This window comes from Alligator sinensis, unplaced genomic scaffold (genome assembly GCF_000455745.1).
Source record: "Alligator sinensis unplaced genomic scaffold, ASM45574v1 scaffold667_1, whole genome shotgun sequence".
Lineage (NCBI taxonomy): Eukaryota > Metazoa > Chordata > Crocodylia > Alligatoridae > Alligator > Alligator sinensis.
This window is the reverse complement of record NW_005842636.1, coordinates 483999-502361: the sequence shown is the minus strand read 5'-3', so window position 1 is coordinate 502361 and position 18363 is coordinate 483999. Positions and strand designations below refer to the sequence as shown.

At 44.5% G+C, this 18363-nt stretch overlaps 1 protein-coding gene across 1 annotated transcript in view; it reads left to right on the top strand.

Annotated features, from left to right (window-relative positions):
- Positions 1–18363, top strand: part of LOC102376566 (complement component C6-like) — a 109418-nt gene that overhangs the window by 55239 nt on the left and 35816 nt on the right. Inside the window, exons 5-9 of the mRNA XM_014524590.2 lie at positions 2319–2463; positions 3088–3229; positions 6642–6780; positions 10806–11006; positions 16614–16854. Coding sequence (XP_014380076.1) covers positions 2319–2463; positions 3088–3229; positions 6642–6780; positions 10806–11006; positions 16614–16854 — 868 coding nt within the window. The remainder of the gene's footprint in view (positions 1–2318; positions 2464–3087; positions 3230–6641; positions 6781–10805; positions 11007–16613; positions 16855–18363) is intronic.

The window sequence follows — 18363 nt, the reverse complement described above, 5'->3', positions numbered from 1 at the left end:
AGGGAAAGAATTGGAGAATACCGACTTAGAAAAATAGATCACAACAGAAAGAACAAATTTTTGGATACCACAAATCACGCTTACACTTTTCCTGTCTTTAGTATGAGCATATATATGACATATGTACCAGCTTCCCTTGCCAAGGGGCAGTGCCACTATTAGAAATGAGTCTTCCATGGAGAAGGTCTCTTCAAGTTTACAAGTCCTTCTGGGTCCCCAAAAGTGACAGTACATCGTACATATTCCACAGTATGTTTCTTTACATTTGTAGGATGTACAAACATTTTAATGATGGGCTCAGATCTCATAATGCACTGGAAAGTTATGAAGAGACAAAATGAGTCCAAGTACTGCCATGGCTGACAGGGAAAATTAAGGTTGCTTCTCTCAACATTAATTCCAACTCTACTTCCCTGACCAGAACTTAGGTATCTTGTGAATCCCATTATGCACTTGTCTGTATCTTTACGTACTAAAGCATCCCAAAAGTTTTGGCTTGCCTTGTCAGGAAGTGCTCCTAGAGTGGAGCAGGAGTGCACAAGGAAGCATGAGGTAGTTGGCTCATTTCATGGATACCACAGCCTACATGAAATTTCCCTCCTGGGGGCAGATTATCTAGCTTTTAAGCTTTCCTTTGAAGCATCTGATCTTCAGATGCTTGGGACAGCATCTGGGACTTAAGTCTGATCGATTATGAAAATTCTTATAGTCAAGGGAAGGTAAAATGTCTCCATTCTTGGATACTCATGTTTCCTGCTGCTCTTCAGCCTGCAAAATATTCCCTTCCAGTAGGATATACTGGGAAATGTAGGGAGTCAACCAGCATGGAACTTTCATAGGAAGATGATTTAGTCCAAGTCTGGTCACCATTCCCATTTTTCTTCTCATCTGTACACTATCATACAGATAAGCAATCTGCACAGTTATTGGTTCAGGAGTCCCCACACAATAAGCACAATGCCTCTTCAGATAAAAAATGGGAACATGGATGAAATCCTGTGTCTAGCACTGGCTGTCTGGCTGTTCAGGCTGAAGCTCAGCTCATTGAAATCTGTTTGCAGAAGTTGCCATCAGATTACACTTTCTGGCCTCTAGCAGCTGGCAGAAAGAAGGGCTACAAGAACTGAAAACTGAGCAGAAAAGCACTGCAACAACCCACAAACAAACTGCAGGGATGTAAGTGAACACTTGCACATAGGTGAACTGTTGACCTCCTTTGTTTGCTGTTTTTCACCATTAGAAAGCTATAGATTAAATGCTCCTCCAGTTTTACTAACTGCACATTTTATTGTGCCTAGTAAAAAAAAAAATTGCTTGCACTGATAATCTCCAGGTTCAGCCTTTGACAGCAGGAAGAATAGTGGCAAACAAGCCATGGGAGGAACATGGTAACAATCTACTTAGAAAAGGGACAGCTGAGTCATACGAAGATGTGATGTCTTTCCAAATTATGATGTTAGGAAGGGGGCTGTCATATATACGTAGTCCCTTTTATGTTGGACAGAGTGAGACTGGCACAGTCTGCCTTCATAAATCTGCATGCCGAGTTCTGAATTAGTGAGAAAGATCCAAGTAAATCCCAACTGATTTCTGGAATCTCGACCACTTCTTAAATCTGTACTCTGTCTAGTGACCTGAAGCTTTCAAGGTGAGAATCACCCACTACTAAAAATGAAACTAAGCATAACATTTAGCTTTTAGGGGACATACGTGACACTGTGACAGACCTGTTAAAATTATATACATGTTCTAAGAGATGAGCAGAAGAGATCCCCTACCAGCAATGCACCTTGATTTGAGAATGGAAATAGATGCTGCCCTCATACTATTTCGGGTAAAAGGAAAAAAAAAAAAATGACCTGTTTTCAGAATGTTTTTGGCCCAGCCTACCAAATACACAAGGGAAGCATTGAGTAAAATATGCAAATAAACTTTTGGATCCTCATCTTATCCAGCTCAAACCACAAAATATCGTGAGGTTCTCCCCTCCCTGTACTCTGCACATTAGCTAAAAGCAAGGTGGTTTGAAATGGTATAGCTTGAGACAACTTTCATGGCCCTTATGGAAAGTATTTGTTCCTGATTTTGAACATTTGGAAGTATATTCAATCCAATCTCAGAAACTCAGTTTTTTTGCCTTACCTCAGATCCAGGTTATGCTTTGACTTGAATTATTGGGTATGTACATCCTTATCCCTGGGTTCTGTGGGAGCATCAGACGTTTAGCTGCACTCACCTGTGTACATCTCTTCCTGTTGCTCACTAGTGCCCCCCAGAACAAGTAGCACATAAATGCCCCCATTTGTGTCTGCTTTCAGTTTCGGACAAGGTCTCTGCTACGCCCATCTCAGTTTGGGGGCCAGCCTTGTACTGAGCAGTTGGTGGATTCCCGGAGATGCTTCCCAACTAAACTTTGCAACATTGAGGAAGTTGACTGCAGAAACAAGTTCCAGTGTGAAAATGGTAATATTATTCTTAACTCCATAACTGCTAATTTACACATACACCCGAAACATTAAAAATAGTAGACCACTTATCTGAAAAATAACATTTATATACTCTGTGTGTCCTATGTATTTATGTGCGCTTTTATTGGTGGAGGAGAGAAGGGAGAGAACAGCTCACCAAGCTATTTGTGTATAAAATAGAAGCTTCTATGTTAGTGCGTCTTCCGCCTGTTTTCATTGTGGTTGCAATGAGCTGCCAAAAGCCAGGGTACCTTTTGTTCCAGAATATCTGGTGTGGTCTCTGTTTGTCTAATGAAGAACACAGTGCTCTAGTAAGAGTTTTGTAGATATAGAACACAAAGTCCTAGTAGGAGGAGTTTCTTTGCTCGAGCCTATATTTAAAGATTTAAGCTTTGTTTGAATATACTTTTGCTTCATTTTTACTAAACCTGTGCAAACGGTTAAAGGTAGCTTATTTAGGTTGATGTTTAACTAAAATGAACTAAATTTAAAACAAAGTAAGTTCATCCACATAAGGTTTACCAAAATCTTAAGTTAAACCAGTGCAACTGGGCATAAATACAAGCCACAAGAATATAGAAAATGCATGAAAATGCTTGTTGCCATTTCTCTGAAACAGGTCGCTGCGTTGTCAAAAGTCTAGAATGCAATGGAGAAAATGATTGCGGTGACAACTCAGATGAAAGGAACTGTAGGCGGATAAAGACTGTGTGCAACAGGAGATCCGAGAGCATCCCCAGTGCACAGTTAATGGGCAATGGGTATGCTGCTTTTGCTTGAGTTTTTGTAGCTTAGTTCTTTTTTATCTCATTAACTCTTATATAGCTGAGATAGCTACTGTAGTGATACACTAGTGATTGCAGCTGGATCAAATACATGATGGCTTTTTGTTAAAAATTTAGAGAAATTATAAGAACTTGGCTGTTAAGGCATGCCCTTGCCCCCTATATAGAATACAATAGAGAGCACCTCCAGAAGCCTTGGGCATCCACTTGTCCCTCTCAGCAGTGAGAGGTTCACACATCAGAAATTTGTCAGTTATATGATGTCTTGGCCGTGCTTTGAGATGGAAAATGTCCCCAGAATGTATTGTTCTGCTTTACCTTTATATTTTTTTGGTTAGATTCCTATCCCACCTTTCATAGATTTCATAGATTTCATAGACATCAGGGCTGGAAGGGACCTTGGAAGATCATCGAGTCCAGCCCCCCGCCCAAAGGACAGGAAGTCAGCTGGGGTCATAGGATCCCAGCAAGATAAGCATCCAGTTTCATCTTGGAGGTGTTCAATGAAGGCGCTTGAACCACCTCCGGTGGCAGGCTGTTCCAGACCTTGGGGGCTTGGACAGTAAAGAAGTTCTTCCTTATGTCCAGCCTGAAACGATCTTGAAGTAGTTTGTGAGCATTCGACCTCGTCATCCCTTGGGGCGCTCTGGTGAACAAACGTTCCCCCAGATACTGGTGGTCACCCCTGATAAACTTGTAGGTGGCCATCAGATCACCCCTGAGCCTGCGCTTTTTCAGGCTAAAGAGCCCCAGGGCTCTTTAAATGTTTTAGGATTGTTTTTGTTAGCTACTGGGTATTCAGAAGTGTGAAATTCCACTTTTCTGCCATAAAGCACTTCTAAAACAAAATCAAATCAGAAGGCTATGAATGTGTCAGAGGGAACATGTACAGACTCTTCAGGTATTTTCAGCCCAAGGTGTTCTGGCAACACCATGAAGAATGTTGCAAGGTCCTGGATTGACAGGGATAGATAACCACGTGTGTTTATACATGTGCTCCGAGAGTTTGGCGGGGTATGGGGGGAGGGAGTACTTTAATTAAAGCAACTCCAAGGCTGCTCTAATTAAAGCGCCTGGAGCGTCATGTATATTAGCAACCCCTCCGTGAAAAATGGCAGGGATGCTGATCAAACAAGCTTTAGTTAAAGCACCCCTGCTGCCTTTTTTCAGCATGGGGACACTGATACACGTGACACTGGAGTCTGCTGAAGCATGATAATTACCACACCCCAGTAGGTTCAGTTAATTGAGTTTGCTCCTACGCGCTGTAATTACAATGCATCAGAGCAGCCTCACTGCACATCTATAGGTGCCCCGTAATAGTAAAGCTGCATTTTGAGATACATTCATGAATTAAAGGATCCTTCGAAACAAGTAACATACATTTGGGTCAGATCCTTACCATAGACCTGTATTCAGGGGAGGTGTGACAGGCCAATGGCACATAGTGTGCTCTAAGAGTTGCACAACTCCTGCCTCCTCTTGTCCATTGGGTGCCCTTCCCTACTGCTCACCTGTCATGCCTTGATGTTGTTCTAATCAAAAGGTGGGGAGGGTTCCCCAAGCCCCAGGGGGAGTCCAGTCCACTGCCAATCTGCCTTTATTCAATCCATTGTGGCCTTTCTGGCCCTACTGGTGCCCTAGGACACCATCTGCCTTACGGGCTGTCTTTCTGGCCTCTGCCTGCCCCTATAGCCATTCCTATGCCTTGCAGATGATACACAATACCTTGTCAGAGAGGTCACCCAACTCCACTGCAACAGTTGTCCTTCTCAGGCCTTAACACTTTTGTAGTGGCTTTGGCCTTCCTGACTTTGGCCCCTTGTTTTTCCTAGCTGTAGCCCTCTTAGCCTAGTCCCTCTGCACCAGACCTTGGCTTCTGGGCTGCAGCTCTAATCTTGCCCCTTTTTGGGGCTCTGGGCCCAGGCTCTGCTTTCAACCCTCCTGGGCTTTGGGCCCCCTCTGGCCCTAGTTTCACGCTTCTCAGATTCTGGGTCCCTTTTAGCCCCCTCTTCATTCCTATCAGGCTCCAACTCTGGTCCTCCCAGATTCAGGCCACCTCTATTGCCCCTCTTGGACTTGAGCTTTGGCCCTCTTGGCTCAAGCTGCTTATGTCTTGTGCCCTGCCCCTGGCAGGGCTCTAAACCTCAGGGTGCTCCTCAGTCACTCCCCTGTGGCCTCGTCTTCATCCCTTACAGCCACACCTAGTCTGCTGGTTAAAAACTAGAATAAAGAAGGCAAGCTACTGATTTAACAAAAACCTCCCCCACTCTGGGTAAACAAACATTTGAGTAGCTCTCGTCCCCTGGGGCTCTCACCTCTCTGCCTTTGGAGTGCTTTGGGGGCTGCTGGAGGATTCTCAACCAGGTGCTCTCTCCAGAGACCTCAGCTCCTTGCAAGGTGCCTGTCCTCCTCCCATTTTCCCCCAGGCATCTGACTTAGTAGCCCACACAGATGTTCCTCATTGGCTCTAATAGGTAACATACTCTTGCACAGCATGCAGCCCATGCCTCTGCTAGCCTGCTGTGTTTTCCCTTTTTAGTAAAAGGAGCCTTTGGCTCCCTGTTACGGGAGGCTCTGGAGGCGGTTCAGTGGCATGGTCACACCCCCTCCCAAAGTTTAGCTCACCTGCCAGTAGCTTTAGTTCCCTGCAGCCCTGATGCCTGGGTCTCCTGAAGAGTATGACGTGGGGCTGGAGCCTTGCCTTGGCCTGGGACACCTGTGGAAACCAAGCATGAAGCAAGTGAAGAAGTGGGGGGGGGGGGGGAATCTGCCTACTGCTGACACAGATCTGGGAGTTGGGGAAACCCCAGGACCACCCCTGCTCTTCTCCAGATGAGAAGCTGTTGCATGGGGTGCTGGGCTAGAGGAGCAGCAGTGGGAAGGTCCCTGCTCCCTCCTCTCCACTCCATTTTCTATGTTGTCCTAGTGACTCCAGTGGCAGGAAGCAGCTATGTGGGGTGCCAGCCAGGGATAGTGGTGGTGGTTAGGCCCTGCTTCCAGTATCTGCTCCTGGCCAGTGAGAGATACCTGGCTTGGGACTGGGTAGGGGACAGGAGTGCCTGAAAGGTGGAGAGGACCCATCTATCAGTGTTGTCCCCAGTCAAGCCTGGCACCCCACTGCTGCTAACGAAGCCCCCAACTGGTGCAGTGCAGGAGATGGTGTGGTACAATCTGTCCAACTGGGGTTGGGGGAAGTGAAAGGGTGGGCTTCATCACCTCTACCATGCTGGTAACATGTCCCACACCCTCTTTTTGGGATTCCTAGATATGCCCAAACCTGCATTATCCTCAGTGCAGTTGCATGTACTTAAATTAGCTAGAATCTCACCCTGTATATTTTTTCTGTGACTGTTTGATTTATTTCTGGAATGTACTGTCTCTCTAGATATAACCTTTTGGCAGGAGAAAGCTGTGGAGAAGTCCTTGGTAACTCATTCTATGGGGGCAAATGTACTACAGTAAAAAGCAATGACACCAGGAAATTATTCCGCGTTCCTGCAAATATTGAGACTGTCAGCTTTCAGGTACTACATGAGTAATAAAGCCACCACACTGTGCTACTTACTTGAGACCTTCTTTCAATGGTCATAATCCATGTTATGCTCATGAGACTTTTAAACTCTGATGTGCTCTGTAGATCATGATGTAAAAAAAAAGAATTATATAATTGCCACATACATGTTTGTAAGGCCTTGTTGAACCCAACTGGAGCTCTGCAAACAGGAAAAGGACAAAGGAAGGATACCAAAGAGATCAGTTCAGTGGATGAGATCTATTTTGTCGTAAGTGCAGGGGATGGGAGGAGGGGGGAGTTAGCAATGATATGAAAAGAGTGATTGATCCAAAAACAGACAACCAAGGGTGCTATGAAAAAAGTTTAATTGTATTCATATTTAGATGATTTGTAGGTTGAGTGGCCCTCTGAGATCAAATGTAGAATAGGGGAAGCCATGTGGTTTGCTCCCTCTCTCTGCAAGGCTACCTTGATGACAGGGCTTTCATATGTACTTGACATCCACCAGTAGAAGGGTAGAGCAGCCTTCAGAAGGCTAGAGATATATAACTCAGGGGTGGACAGTTATTTGGGCTGGAGGGCCACTTAAGGAGTTTTGGTGAGCTCTTGAGGGCTAGGGGGAGAGAGCTGACCTGACCTTGGCCCCCCTATCATGGCTGTTTATACCACACAGTGCAGCAGAGAGGTGGGGGGCAAGGGGGAGGTGGGAGACACCAATTTATCCTATCTGGCCCCATTCACCCTACACCCACCACCAGGGGTGCCAGATGGAGTAGGTGGTCAGGATCTCCATGGAGAACAGACACCCCTGCCTGCTCCATCTGGAGCACCCTTGGCAGCAGGTGGAAGCAGATAGACTGGGATGCCTGGGCAGAAGGGCCAGGTCCAGTGGTAGCAGGAGATACACTGGCAGTGGCAGCCAGAGTGTGAGGGCAAGAGTGAGCTGCTGACATGAGGGCTGCCAGGAAGCTGAGTTTGGCCACCATGCTGCCCCTGCCCCAGTGCTACTCAGCCACCTACAGCTCCTGGCATGCATGAGAGGTAGATGTTCATATTGAAGCTGACGAGACAGTGATATGTCCAGTAGTCATCAGTAGAACGTCCATCATTCTCTCTTCTGTGCTTTGAGGGCAAGACATTTTGCCTCAAAACAGGCTGCCACTAGATTGCGGTTGTGGTACTATTGAGGTTGCTTAGCAGCCAGCTCCTCCCAACCCTTGATGTTGGCCTCCATTTTCTTGAGGTTCAAAGTGTCCTTGTAGTGTTTCCTCTGTCCATCACAAGATCTCAGGCCACTACTAAGCTGGGAGTAGAGCACTTGTTTTGGGAGTCAGGAGTCAGGCATCCACACACAGTGTCTTGTCCATCAAAGTTGGTGCTTGAGGATCACCAACTCAGTGCTGGTAACTTTGGATTCAGCAACAATGCCAGCCTTTGTGCTGTGATCTTCCCATAAGACATGGAGGATTTTCTGCAAGGGGAAACAAGCACAGGACAGATGCTTTCACAGCATTGGCTTTACCAGCAAGAATCAGCTTGTCAGTCAACTTATGGAGCTCCCTGTGGGCATTAACACACATCGTCTGACCCTTTGTCTTAAGCTGAACAACAGTCAGTATGCCATCATCATCAGCGCGAATGCCCCAATGCTTAATGCTGACAATGATGTCAAAGAACAGTTCTACTACAACCTTGACCATATTCTGACTAATTCTCACACGGAGGATAAGATGAATTTAACACCAGAGTCAGACATGATTTGGAACTCTGGAGTGGCACCACTGGAAAGGAGGGAGCAGGGAAAGCTAACTTCAACAGCATCCTTCTCAGCAAATGTGTGGAGCATGATCATCATCAGGTAGAGTAACAAATACACGACTATCTAGAGACACCCTGGCTCTAAGCACTGGCATCTCCTTGACTATTTTATGGTTAGAGCCAGTGATTGAATGAATATCCATATCACATGAGTTATGCAAGGAACTGATGACTACTGGACATATCACTGTCTTGTCAGCTTCATTGTAAACATCTAGCTTGTTCCAAAACACCAAAAGCCTACAACAGCAATATGAAGAACCCTCAACACCAAATCTCTTCAAGAATACAAAGGTCTGCAAGGATCTCCAACAGTGTAGCCTCTGCCTTCTTCCCTCAGCTGGCTTGCATCCAGTCAGATCTTGTCTTACTAAGAGCTGGAATGTTGATGTGTCTCACTAGCTCCCTGAAGATGATGGGAGTTCTTCTTTCTGGTCATTCATTGTCTTGGTTATCTATAAAGATGAAAAAATTCTATGTTGTGAAAATTATTGTTATCTTATGATGTCTTTGACTGAGAGAGACTGATCTCATTGGATGTGGGTATCCACCCAGGAGCAGATAAGATAGCCTTGCTTTAGGGCACCTTTTCTAGCTCCTTCCCCACATGGGGTGAGCAGAGGGGAGCTTGAGTAAGACTGCTCAGTCAACCCAGGTGAAAGACGACCATCAGGCTACCACCACTTGCATGCAGATTTGTGTCTAGAGATTGCCGGATTCACTAGTCCCATCTCTGTCACCACTGGTCCATCGTCACAGGGCTTTTGGAGGTTGGTGCAGGAGAGTGTATTGTTTCCTATGGTAGAAGCCTGCATGTGACTTAGTTTATTTAATGTGAGGAAGTTGCTATATGGAAACAATAACCACATAATCTTGACAAAGTGGAGATCTGGGCCCAGTAGCAAGGGATAAATTTAGGTGACGAGAAACCTCCATCTTGCTGCAGTCTTCTTCTGACTTGACAGTTGTTGAGATCCTAACATCATCATCCATCTGATCTGCAATTGAGGATTTGTGGTTGGACCATAGCTTGTCTGGAACCTCCCCTCAGGCCTGTTCACTATAGGTGACCCTGCCAGTGTGAGACTCTGAGCAACATAGCTCTAAGGATCACTGGGATACACAAGTGTCTCCACCACTACAAGGTCTCGGTACACAGAAAGGCACACATCCAAAAGTTCAGTAACACGTATAAACATATGCAGTCTTCTTTTTGTGAATTGTTGATTGAAATACATTGGAGAGACTATGAAAGCAGCCTTGCTCTTAGTAATTCATTTTCCCCTTATGTTCCCAACTGAAATCCAAACCTGTGGTCATGGGCAAAACTGGATGCAGACAAAAAAGAAAAGAAAAGCGAAGAAAACAACCACAATAAAAATGATCTGAACATTTTCAAATGTCCAAGGAAGTTTTGTTTTGCCTATGCTTGACTTTTATGTGAAAAAGTGGGCTACTTTATGCAACCAGGTTGTCTTATGCTTGGTATGCACAAGGGAACACACAACTGCAAAAAGTTTGGGCATCCTTGAATACCAGTGATTTTGAAAAGCTGGCTGGAAATTGTAGTTGTAGTTCAGCCTTTTTAAGTCTTTTCAAAGTGAATAATGCCCTTATCTTCAACAGCAGCATTACTCAACCTGTGGGTCATGACCCAAAAGTGGGTTGCAAGAATATATGAAAGGGTTGCAAACAAATTTTAAAAATGGATAAACAAACTTTAAAAATGGATTCTCCTTTAAAGGAGAAAACCGTGGGAAACCGTGACTTTTGCCTCCCAGGCTGGCAAAGTTCCAGCCTGCAAGGGGTTGCTTGAGGCTCCCCCATGTCCCACACACACCCATGCCCTACCCCACACTCTGGGGGAGAGGGGCATGGGGGAGGGGGCAGTGGGTCGGGAGTGAGGTGCACTGGGTTAGGACTGGCCATTGGTGTTTACAAATGGGTCCTGGTACAAAAAAGGTTGAGAGCCACTGTTCTACAGGACCCTTTTTCACATTCACTGACACTGATATGTGCATGCAAATAATACATTTTTTCATAGGTGTCTTAAACACCATTCTTTAAAATGTGTCCTTTGAGAAGCAAATAATCAATTCACCATTTCTTAAATATGCATGCACATTGTTTCTGGAAAATTTCAGATTGTTGTTGCTTAGTAGTTAGCTGTAACAGCATCCTCTTTGAGTAATTTGTTTTTCTTTTCTGTAATTTTAGGTGGAAAATGAAGAAGATGATGTAAAATCAGATTTCTACAATGATTTAATTCCTCTGAACTCTGAGTCTGCTTCAAGTAGTTCATCCTCTTCATCTGGTAGAAGCTCTTCTGGGATCCCATTTCTTTTCTCAAGAAAGAAAAAAGTAAAAGTCACATCATCTTCCTCCTTCAGAGAAGCTATTGAAGCATCCTATAAAAAGGTAGAATAAAATAGCCTCCTAATTTTGTCCTTTCCTTTTATCTCCATCTGCTTAGTTCAGAGAATGGTGGATATGTAAGAGGTCACATTTAATCATCAAGGTAGCACAAAAACCCTTTTAATGACAAATTACTGGGCTTGTGATAAAGGCAGTCGGTACACAAGGCTGATATGGCTATCAAACCAGAATATTGCTGAATTAAAAAACAGGCAATTCTGTTTATTTGAGGTTCTTAAAGATCCTAATTTTCAAAACATAGGTTATCACCATAAATGGTGATATTTATAAGAGGAGTTTTATTTTGTAGCCCCAAAATACACTGAATTTGCACACAAATACAACATTTCCCTGCTTTACTGAGTATTTTTGCCAAAAAAAGAAGACTCAAGGTAGCTCTAATTGTACCTAAAAAAACGCATAGCATAACAATGATAGAATACTGTAAAAACATACTTGAGCTGAGAATAACCATTCAGGTAAAGCATTCCAACCTCAACCTAAACCCAGCCTTTGGTTCAGAAACTCAGATACTATGGAAGAATCATTTAAAAGGTCTATTTTTTATTCTACACTGGAAGGAATCAAAACTTGAATTTTTTTCATTAAACTATATTTTTCTTTTCTGGCTAGCTCTACTTCTAACTTTTTGGTATGAGCAATCTGACATATTTCCCCATCCTTTTATATGTCCCATAGATTTGCTCTAAGCCCTCCCCAATTAAATAATAAATAACCCTTTCATCATTCTCTTTACTACATATAAGGAAATCTGGGGCAATGTCTAGTTTTTTTTGCAGGCAAAATTGGAATGTCTTGAAGGCCTTTCTGCTGTAAATTAATTAGTTAACATCTGCATAGCCCATTACATGTTTTAAACTGCTTTATTGGTGTTAAATATTTCCATTATTTCTTATCACTCGGCTCCTGTTGAGCCTATCATAATCATATACCATTTGATTATATGGTCTGTTGGAATGTGCCCAGAACAGTTGGGGTCAGCAAATGCCTGATCCAAAATTCACTAAAGTCTATAGAAAGACTCATTTGGCTCTGGATCAGGGCCCCTAGAACCCATTTGATCTGCCAGATTTTACTGGAATATCTGGCAATAGTCAACTGGATAAGATAGTGTTTGACTTCCTTAGTTCAAGAAACCATTCTTCACAAAGGTATTTGATGTGCAGCAATTTTTTTTGCTGCTTCTTCCTTATGTGTCTGTTTCCAGAATGAATTAACAATATTCTAAAATGAAAAATGCCAACATTAGCATAAAAAAATAAAACGTGGCTTATGCTGGGTTTTTTAAAAAAGAAAATACTTTGTCCCTAAAATGAAATATATATTAATATATATTTTAATGTCTTCAATTAAGAGAAAAGCTTCTTCCCTAAATGTTATTTTTTATACTTCATGAAAAGAATCTGAGCAAACTTGTAGGATCCTGCTAAGACTGTATCTGCTTCGGGTTTTACATATATAAAGAGTAAACATACCCTTGCCAAGGGACTGACTATAATATTAGTTTATGAACTGCAGACAAGAGAGACAGAAACTGTCCCTAGGAGAGTCTAAAATGTGTTTGCCTCCTTGGATACTCTATAATGGACTAAACAATTGACAACTGGCTTCAGCAGACTAGAGTTCTTTGGGCTGTGTCTATACTGGCTTGCCCGGTGCTGCGTTAATAAACATGCCTGAAACAGGGCATGAGCGCAATGCTGAATGCGTGCCAAAGCCAAGTACATTATTTTTTTGGCATTTGCAGTACACAAAGTGGGAATGAATGAACAGGACATTTTCACGGAAGAGCTCCCTAAGGTGGTCCAAAATGGCATTGATATGCCTTTAAAGACTTTGTAGTGCAATACAAAACAGAGTAGATAGACACAACTTTGAATAACTTAACACAACCTCTAATTACAGCTTGAATACCACAAAATGCTTGCACTATATTACAGTTCTTTTTATATGCATTTCATTACAAATATTACATTCACTTCAAGATTGTCAAAAGGTTTTCTAAGGCCCCTCTACAAGTGGAGGAAAAGGCACAATGGGACCTGATGCATGACCCACACAATTGTGCCCCCTGCCAACATAATGGCAGGAGGCATTATTGTGGGATTCTGCATAAGATTCCATCACACACAATTGCCAGTGCAGGGAGACCCCAATCCCAGGCTCCCTCTGCACCCACAGGAAGCAAGCTCCTATGGCTGGGAGCCCCCTCCTTCACAGCAGTGAAGACGCAGTCCCTGGGGCAGCCACAGCCCCCAGCTGCTGGGACCCATTGCTCCTTGTTCTGCCATCTGCCACCACTGAGAACAGTCTAGCTCCATCCCCTTTTGAACCCCACTTCAGGTAGTTGAAGGCTGCTATTAAATCCCTTCTCAGTCTTCTCTTCTCCAGACTAAACGAGCCCAGTTCTCTCAGCCTCTCCTCAGAAATCATGTGTCCCAGCCCCCCGCAAAAATTTTTGTTGCCCTCTAGTAGATGCTCTACAATTTGTCCACATGCTTTCTGTAGTGGGGGGCCCAAAACTGGGCACAGTATTCTGGGTGTGGCCTCACCAGTGCAGAATAGAGGGGAATAATCAGTTCCCTGGACCTACTAGCAACAAACCTACCAATGCAGCCCAATATGCCGTTAGCCTTCTTGGCAACAAGGGCACACTGTTGGCTCATATTCAGTGTATTGTCCACTGTAACCCGCAGGTCTTTTTCTGCAGAGCTTCTGCACAGCCAGTCAGTCCCAGCCTGTACCAGTGCATGGGATTGTTCTGTCCTAAGTGCAGGACTTTGCGCTTGTCCTTGTTGAACCTCAAGAGATGTCTTTTGGCCCAATCCACCAATTTGTTGAAGTGACTCTGAATCCTAACCCTACCCTCCAGCAGATCTACTACTCCCCATAGCATGGTGTCATCTGCAGACCTGCTGAGAGTGCACTCTATGCCATCTTCCAGGTCATTGATGAAGACATTGAACAAAACCAGCCCCAGAACTGACCCCTGGGCACTCCACTTGATACCGGCTGCCAACTAGATATTGAGCCATTGATTACTACCCTCTGAACCCGATGCTCCAGCCAGTTTTCTATCCACCTTACAGTCCATTTATCCAACCCATCCTTTCTTAGCTTGCCTTCAAGAATGTTGTGGGAGACCATATCAAAAGCCTTGCTAAAATCAAGGTATACCACATCCACTAGTCTCCCCACATCCACAGAGCCAGTCATCTCATCATAGAAGGCAATCAGGTCGGTCAGGCATGACTTGCCCTTGGTGAATCCATGCTGACTGTTCCTAATCACCTTCTTCTCCTCCAAGTACTTAGAAATGGATTCCTTGAGGATCTGCTCCATGGACTGAGGTGAGGCTGACTGGTCTGTGGTTTCCTGAATCCTCCTTTTTCCCTTTCTTAAATATGGACAGTATGTTTGCCCTTTTCCAATCACCTGTGACCTTTCCTGATCACCATGAGTTTTCAAAGATGATGGCCAGTGGCCCTACAATTACATCAGCCAACTCCCTCAGCACCTCAGGTGCATCTCATCCAGCCCCATGGACTTCTATATGTCCAGCTTTTCTAAATAGTGTCTAACCTGTTCTTTCACCACTGTTGGCTGCTCCCCATCTCCCCAAACTGTGCTGCCCAGTGCAGTAGTCTGGCAGCTGACCTTGCCTGGGAAGACTGAAGCAAAATAGGCATTGAGCACTTCAGCCTTTTCTGCATCCTCTCTCACAAGCTTGCCTCCCCTATTCAGTAAGGGACCCACACTTTCCCTTGATCCTCCTCTTGCTACCAACATATTTGTAGAAACCCTTCTTGTTACCCTTCTCATCCCTTGCTAGCTGTAACTCCAACTGCACTTTGGCCTTCTTGACTTCAACCCTGAGGGAGTCAAAGTCTGCTTTTCTGAAGTCCATTCAATAAATGATGTGATAAAAAGAAAAATAAGCCACAAAGTTACTCCACAAAATGTGTGTAACTACTTTGTAAGTGCTTCCTATTATGCTTTTAATTGAATATATGGCCAGGAGTTCTTGTGGTTGGGAGCCCTGTCAGCTGGTCAGAGCTCCCACCTGGGAGGTGGGCCTGGGCCCCTCCTGAGTCTGGGAGCTCCCAGCTGATGCTGGCTTTCCGTTGTGAGAACATACACCACAGTGGCTGGGAGTCGCATCAGTTGACAGGACTCCCAGCTGTAGGGATGCCCCATGCACGCCTGTGGCTTGGGAGACAGCAGCTGATGTGAAGTCCCAGCCGTGGGGTTGCTCCATGAATCACCACAGATGTGGGACCTCAACCAAGTCAACTGACCACAACCGAGACACCATGTCAGTTGTGGTCTCACAGCCCCTGGTGCATGAAGCATGCCTGCAGCTTGGACATCGCGTCAGTTGTGGTGTCCCAGCTGCAGCTATGATAGTATGTCAAATGTGGTCTCTCTGCCATGGGGATCCCTGGGAAGCCCCATGGCTGTTAGCCCAGGTCAGCTGATGGGGCTTCCAGCTTCAGGGCCCCATCAGTTGAGAGGGCTCCCAGCCATGGCAGCTTGCTTCTTGCCAGTGTAGGAGGATTGGACTCCTTACTGGCAATAAGGTGTGATGGGATCAAATTCATGATCCCACAGTCATACTGCCTGCCATGCATGTATGGCATGGCAGGAGGCCCAATTATGTGGATCACACATTAGATCCCATCGTGCCTTTACCTGCATGAGTAGAGAGGCCCTTAGTGTTTTGGAAATGAATATTCTCCCTGAAGCTGCTCATTTAAATCTGACATGCTCAGCATAGCAGTCGTGAAGCTGACAGGAGATCAGTTTTGCTGAGTATCCTGGATTCCTTGGAGTCAGGACTTCCAGGTTTCCTGTTGCATAGCCCAATTTGTAGTATACAAATTGTGATGAACATATTCTCAGCTCTTCTACCTTTTGTCAGAAGCTTAAGTGTAACATTGCAGATTAGATTTGGGCCTCCTAAGGTGTTATAGCCAAGAGCTTAGGAGTTCTGGCATAGTTTGCTATCCCAGAGTTGAACACTTTGAAAATATCATGTCCCTAGCCCTGGGACATTCCTTCTAGTGGCTTTCTTCTAAAGCATGGGGTCCTCACATCTAGATAGTGGAATGTGAAAATAGCTGTGTACAAATGACAGTCTAGATACTTAAGCTGTTTATGGCCGGAGAGATAAATCACTTGTTCCTACGCTGCATGACTTCTTCCCAACCTTTTCCCTGTCTTGTCTATTTATTTTGTACATTCTTAAGGGCAGAGACTGCCTCCTTCTGAACTATGTAATGCCTAGCACAGCTGATATCAGATGAAATTCCTGAAAGTAGGCACTGTCATAATACAAACAAATTAAAAATGAGAAGACAATTGCCCTATTGACATATTGTACAATGAGTCATATTCTCTCAAATCTAACAATGTGCTTGTTGTCTCAAATGGATTAATCACTTGATTTTACTCAAGATTAAATCAAGTGAAATATACCAGCCCATTTTGCAGTATACAACCAAGTATGAACATATTATTAGCTCTTCTACCTTTTGCCATGAATCAAAGTGTAACAACATTCTATTTCTCTTTGTTTTTTATTTATAGAATTCTAACTTTATTAGGGTCCATAAAGTGATTGCAGTTTCAAACTTTACAATGAAGGAGTCAGATCTACAGCTCTCTGATGTCTTTCTAAAGGCACTTAACAGTCTGCCTCTAGAGTATAACTATGCTTTATATAGCAGAATCTTTGATGACTTTGGAACTCATTACTATGCTTCTGGATCGATGGGTGGCACATATGACCTTCTTTATCAATACAGCTCTGAGGAATTGAAGAACTCAGGTATGTAACCTTTGGTGAGAAAAGCCCACATGACAGGCAACAGTTTTTTCCTATCATTCTGCTAATAGTGCCTCTGAGGAATGCACTGCCCCATATTTTCTGAGTTAAGACACAATAGAATAATCCCTCATTTTTCTCAAAGTAAAAGGAATCTAACCCTGTAAACCGTGGATGTCAAAGTTGCCTCAAGCCCTGAGCTGGATCTAGACTATGAAGCTCATCCTAGGCTTGAGCCACAGGGCTACCCGCTGCAATGTGGGTCCAGAGGCAATGGCAGGGGGTCTGGCATCATTGGGCCAAGTGGCAGTAACAGGGAGCTGGCAATGGCAGGCCTGAGCAATGATGGGCCCTGACTCACTCCCCTTCCTCTGGCAGTCATGTCCAGCAGGGCTTGGGGGCCTCAAACTCTGCAATAGGCCATGCTTCCTCACCATACCCCCAAATGCTGGGTCCAGCCAACAAGCTGCATGCTTGACACCTCAGTTGTAACTATGTACATATTTCTAGAACTTAGAAGGGAAGTAATGGCTTTGACATCTCTTGTGGTCTTCAGATCAAGACCAGATGCTTTTCTGGAAGAGACCCTTCTGTCAGGGCGGAATTACATGTTACATTCAGACCATACTAAATCTGTAGAAATTTAAGTGGTATTAAAGACAGAATGTGCTGTAAGAAATCACATGTTAGGGGTTAATACTGTTTCCTGCCTACACAGCTCTGACTTGCCACTAGAGGGCTGGTGAGCAGGGACGTGGCTAGGAACCAGGATGCCTGGGCTGTGTCTCTGTTCTAGGTTGGCGGTGGCTGAGAGTAATGCATCCTAAGATCCTGGAGAACTTCAAATTGCTTGTTTTATCTCCATGAAGCCAACTAAAGTTACCCTAACATGAGCTAGGTAGCACAGCCCAGAGTTAACTCTTCTCTGAAGTGTTATAACTTTGAGATGCTCAGAAGACAATTAGCATGAATTAATGAGCTTTAATTTATGGATGCTCACAATTTAAATCCCATTAGTATGGTCTGAGTGTAACATGTAACTTCAACCTCAGAAACAATTATGAACATGAGTCGGCAGTGTGACAAAGCCATCAGAAAAGCCAATGGCACTTTATCGTGCATCAGCAGATGCATGACGAATAGGTCCAAGGAGGTGATACTTCCCCTCTATCAGGCGCTGGTCAGACCGCAGTTGGAGTACTGCGTGCAATTCTGGGCGCCGCACTTCAAGAGGGATGCGGATAACCTGGAGAGGGTCCAGAGAAGGGCCACTCGTATGGTTAAGGTCCTGCAGACCAAGCCCTATGAGGAGAGACTAGAGAAACTGGACCTTTTCAGCCTCCGCAAGAGAAGGTTGAGAGGCGACCTTGTGGCTGCCTATAAGTTCATCACGGGGGCACAGAAGGGAATTGGTGAGGCTTTACTCACCAAGGCGCCCCCGGGGGTTACAAGAAATAATGGCCACAAGCTAGCAGAGAGCAGATTTAGACTAGACATTAGGAAGAACTTCTT